The sequence below is a fragment of the Trachurus trachurus genome, assembly GCF_905171665.1.
Source record: "Trachurus trachurus genome assembly, chromosome: 17".
In the NCBI taxonomy this organism is placed as follows: Eukaryota; Metazoa; Chordata; class Actinopteri; order Carangiformes; family Carangidae; genus Trachurus; species Trachurus trachurus.
This window is the reverse complement of record NC_139900.1, coordinates 33,828,447-33,833,995: the sequence shown is the minus strand read 5'-3', so window position 1 is coordinate 33,833,995 and position 5,549 is coordinate 33,828,447. Positions and strand designations below refer to the sequence as shown.

At 39.6% G+C, this 5,549-nt stretch overlaps 1 protein-coding gene across 1 annotated transcript; it reads left to right on the top strand.

Annotated features, from left to right (window-relative positions):
• The first annotated feature begins 710 nt into the window (after nucleotides 1-710).
• On the top strand, nucleotides 711-2,295 carry LOC311000370 (uncharacterized protein). Its single transcript, XM_083991052.1, has 3 exons — nucleotides 711-828; nucleotides 936-1,047; nucleotides 1,558-2,295. Exons 1-3 carry the CDS (start codon nucleotides 768-770, stop codon nucleotides 2,099-2,101), a joined length of 717 nt encoding a protein of 238 aa, XP_083847178.1. The 5' UTR covers nucleotides 711-767; the 3' UTR covers nucleotides 2,102-2,295.
• The last annotated feature ends 3,254 nt before the right edge of the window (nucleotides 2,296-5,549 follow it).

Genomic DNA, 5,549 nt, shown 5'->3' with positions numbered 1-5,549 from the left:
AATGTCATAGTTGTCCTGACATGAAAGAAAACAAGTCAGTGAAGGAGATGTCAGTCAAACAGTCTACAAATGCAGTCTTTAGAAAGACCCAAAAATAATTTCAGTGGCGTGGGTGTACCATGGGTACAGAGTGCTGTTGAACAAAGCTTGACTGAGAATGTAACTGTCATTGATGTATGTGTGGTTGACAAAGTGAAAGTTTTGTTCAGTTAAAATGGTAACATTTCTCACAAGAATAGATTACAGTAATTACATGTGATTCTGAACTCATGAGCTGTAAAAAAAAAAAAAAAAAAAAAAAAAAAATTAAATTAAATTAAATCCTCTGAGCTAACTTTACTTTTCATAGAATTAAACTCTTTTATCAGCTGCTAAACTTGCATCTTTTTAAAAGTTACTATCAGTGACTCTTACAAAGGAGGCACCCTGTGGCTTTCAGAGTGAGTGTAGAGGAAACTGATGAGTATTTCTGCGTGTATGTGTACACTTTGTATGTATGAAGATTTGTACGTTTGACTGCTACGGTTGTATGTGTTGCTATGTGGGAAGAAGTGTGGTTATGTGATATATTTTCAGTTATGGTTGGTGAAAGGTAAACTCATTGTTTCCCCTCTCCACCCTGCGGCCACAGTGACTATCCCCCATAGTGTGACGGTTTTGAAGTGATAGAGGCGGAAGGGCTGGTGTTTTAAAAGAGTGACAACCAAAACGTGAATGACAGAGGTACTTCACTCAGCCACTGAAGGACAACACCACAGTGCAAAAAGATGAGATTCTGCCTGGCTACTCTTGTCTGCATCGCCACATGGATGAGCTCAGTCCAAGCAAGTGAGTACTGAAAATAATGACATCATCATGAAGTGTATGGTCTGAATGTTTGCAAGCAAAATAGTAACGGTACTTTATCTTTCTTTCCCTGTGTGTGTCTTGTTTAGACAATGGACGAAACTGCCCTTGTTTGGGGACGTCAACCACCAGACCCCGAGTGCAACGGATTAAGAATTACACCATTCAGCCTGAAGGCTTGTGTCCCGTCAAAGCTGTAGTGTAAGTAATTCAGCAGTTTCACATTGTATCAACTATTATACTGTATATTCTGGGTGGGTTCAACCAAATTTGAAAAACAAAAAACTGAAAGAAAGAAAAACGTATTCATTAATTTCCTCACTTTCCCATGTGGACAGTGATCTTTTTGCTTGTCCAGGCTTTCAGATATAGTAAAATATTCTGGATCATCCAATTTACTGTCAGCAGTTGGGACTATACTTTCTCCTGGGAAAAAATCCTTTTGAAAACAGTTTACAGAGAGAACTGTGCATTATTCATGGTAACAGGGACCCTGTTTACAAAGAGACACTGCTGTTGAATTGTCAGTGTATAGAGCCTGGATATTTCAATACCTAAATACATTTCTATATGGCTAAGTACCACTAGAGAGAAGCAAGAAAACATAAATTTATATATTTTTGTTTAAATTTGATTGAATCACCTTGTTCAGAATTACAACAACAATAAAAGTGCATTATGATGCCATTAACAGCTCACAATCAATTGCAGGTTTTTCACGTTGAGCGGAAATATTGTTTGCTCCGACCATAACCTTGACTGGGTAAAAAAAGCCATGAAGAAGGTGGACAAGGACACAATGGTGCCACCAGTGATGGAAGAGAAGGAACAGGTATCAACCACAGTCGTGCAGAAGGTGGACACAGAGACAACGGTGCCACCGGTGACAGAAAAGAAGGAAGAGGTTTCAACCACAGTCATGCAGAAGATGGACACAGAGACAACGGTGCCACCGGTGACAGAAAAGAAGGAAGAGGTTTCAACCACAGTCATGCAGAAGGTGGACACAGAGACAACGGTGCCACCAGTCACAGAAAAGAAGGAACATGTATCAACAACTGCCATGCAGAAGGTGGACACCGATCTAGCGGTGCCTCCGGTGATAGAAGAGAAGGAGAAGGAATCATCAGTTGTCATCACACCCGCAGCATCCAGGGCATCAAAAAGAACAAAGCCGAAGAGGCGCAGGATAGGAAAGAGACGACAGAGGAAAACAACCCTGAGAAGGATGAGAGGGCTCAAAAAACGTGCCTGAGGACAAGTTAAATTGACCACTGTATATAGCTATACCACATTAACAGTAAAGATATCTGGAGCAAAAACTACCTTCTCCATATCATAATTATAATTATTAAATACACAGTATATATTTAAATGTATGTTGTCTCTACCTTGTGTGTTTGTGTGTGTCTGAGGAGCCAGATACTATATCTCAATAAAGTGTTTATGAGCAAATAACATGCTGTTGTTACTAAAAAAAAAAAAGGAGTGCAATCTGGGTCACCACTGGCCTGCATATTTAACCTGATTCTCAACGTATGGAAGTAAACCAACGCACAGCTAAACCGAGATAAGAGATCATCATACTGTAGGTACTGTGGTCTGCAACAAGTGGTTATACTGTAAACATAGACATATAGCACAGCTGAACAAACCATAATACAAAAGTACTTCACACTGATATGAATGATATTCCTTGAAAGTGTACTGATCTGACAGACCCACAATTCCACGATCTGAGTGGCTCAGCACTAAATGTGCATGGACAGCTGTTGTTTTATGTTGCTGTGATCATTTAGGTTATTTGCCATTGGAAATACAGCATGCTATTATTGTAATTTATTATTATTGTATCATCAAATTTAGAGCAAGTATCTTACTTCCTCATATCACATAATCTTTTTATTTACTGTGATGCACACAAAATGTCAAAAAAAAAAAAAAAAAAAACTTCCTGAATGTGGTAAAGTGACTGGAAACCTACAGATAATAATCAAAAGTCAACCTTTAGTTTGTCATCAGCCATTTGGTAAATGTGTTGTGTTTAGATGCAGTAAAGCAGCAACTTCACATCATATGTTTCTTATTTTTGTCTTTCAGTTAATTTCACTGACGCAAACTTTGGAGAACGGTCACTGTTTTCAGGTCATATGTAGCTACTATGATTTTCAGCTTAAAGAGATTTATAGTGATGCAGTAAATACGTTTGTGTTATGTTTTTAATAACACCGTCCTGCTTCAGGTTTAGGAAATGTTTAGCTATTATTTGAAACACGGTGGTTGTCATATCGCTATTGCCACCACATCCTGAGGTTGGCTAGAGCATCTTTGTGTGCAAGTATGTTTGTGGTCACCTAATTCGAAAGAAAGGTATAAGAAGAACCATGTCCTCTTTTCTCAGAAACACAACACAATGTGACACAATATTTTGGCAGCTTTGCATCGCTGAACATGTGTGACAAAACTGTGAAATTCACATATAGCTATATAAAGAATTTAATTTTTGTGTGATTTGAAGGATGTGACCTTACACCTTTGTTGATGAACTTGAATGTTTGGTTCATTCTTACTGCTCTCATCGTTCTCCAGCTGCATCAGACAGCTGATGCAAAAAAAACAAACTCTGATAAACATTTTTGTACCTGCAATCTGACATAATCTAGTGAATGTACTGTAGTGGAGTATTCAGTTGACCAAAATAGAGCAATAAGAGAATGAATATTGCACTTAAATTCAGCAGATGACGGAGCGTCGAGTAGCGCAGGAGGTTAAGCAGGCGCCCCATGTGTAGAGGATATAGTCCTCGCTGCAGGTGGCCCCAGTTCGAGTCCCGCATTGGGCAGCCCTTTCCTGCATGTCATCCCCCCTCTCTCTGCCACCCATTTCCTGTCTCTCTCAACTGTTCTATCTAATAAAGATGTGAAAAGCCAAAAAATTCATCAGATGATCAGATGTGTCTTGAAATGAATGCTCCTTTTGACCTTTTGAGGTTGGTTGTTTAGACCATAGGAGATAATGAGTAAGTATTTGTGCGTCATCATGATTGGAAAATTGTCATTCAAAATACCCTTTAATGCATTTGACAGGAAGATGGTACAACATTTAAATCAATCTGAAGAGACACTGGTACATTATGGAGGTATTCTGAACAGATAAACCCAGGGCAGAATCGCACTTAGACCTGCAACTGGGCTTAGACAGCCTATTAGGAAGTACCATATAAGGAGTTGGGGTCAATATTGGACTCAAACACAGTAATATATGTCTGACATTACTTGTCTGTGTGTGTGTGTGTGTGTGTGAGAGAGAGAGAGAGAGAGAGAGGGAGGGAGAGTGCTGTGTGAGTGTGTGTAATGTAAATGTGGGGGCTGGAGAAATTCTCTGTGAACGTTTGCTCCCATTGGGTTAACCACAGCTTCTCTTAGTCGTCTCCCCGCACACACACACACACACAACACACATGCAGAATGAATGTACCTGTACTGTAAATGCTGTTTCACCATCCCACATCCCAAGTCTCATGTCTATGAATAGTATTTCTGGCTGTTGATTGCAGTCAAAGTACTACACATTTTTGCAAAAGAATTGCCTATATTGCACAACTTACATTTATGTATAGCACCCTTCATTTTAGTTGTAAAATAATGACACTATATCATGACACAGTGGAAAATGGAGAAACACAGAGAGACAGAACAAAAGTCAAATCTAGTGTAGGTTTATAATACCCTTCATTTTAGTTGTAAAATAATGACTATAGCCTCCTATATAATGACAAATGTGCCAGTGGAAAATGCAGAAACATAAGGAGACAGAACAAAAGTCAAGTCTAGTGTTGGTTTATTTCACACTTTCACTCTATACACATTAAATCAAATTTACACTCATTTTCTCACTTTAATCACCTCAGACTACATGTGTGTGCACATCTCAGTCATCGAAGTAGCAACAGTGGTGGGCTACTATAGGCAATGGGCGGGGAAAAACCATTACACTGTGGTTTGAGCAAACGGTGCATCAACCTCAAGCGCTCTCCACTCTGAGCCCCTCACACCTCCCCCAGCTGCAACACACTGAGCTGTACTTTCTCTTTCAGCCCACACGTAGTAACCGAGACTTTTTCTATTATGTGCTGGAAATGCTGGAAACATGTGAACTAAAAGCCCCCTAAACTTCCACCTGGTCAGCCTGAAACCCACCATGTCACATTGTCACATTGTGATAATGAGGGGTAGTGGAAAACGGTGGCCATCAGGAAAATGATTAAACTGACACCACTCTGAATGACTCATCCATGGTTTGAGATCTTGTTGAGAATAGAGTTTGTGTTGGGGTGACTTTTTATGTTGCATGTTGAATTAGTATGTCGTTGAAAAGTTGTTACAGTTAATAACCCTCAGGATACTGAGTGATACACAGTATTGACCTCACATCTGGTATGTATAATATTCTACAAACATGTTTGTTTAAGTATATTTTAAGGCTTAGGCTTTTTGGCCTTTAATTGAAAGCACAGTCAAGAGAGAGACAGGAAATGGGGGGAATGACACGCAGGAAAGGGCTGCTCGATGCGGGATTGGGGACAGTGAGGAGTGTAGCCTCAACACATGGGGCGGGTGCACTACCAACTGAGCTAAACACTGCCCCCTGCAAACATTTTTTAATGTTTAATTTAACTATCTTCTATATGCAACTTTATTCAA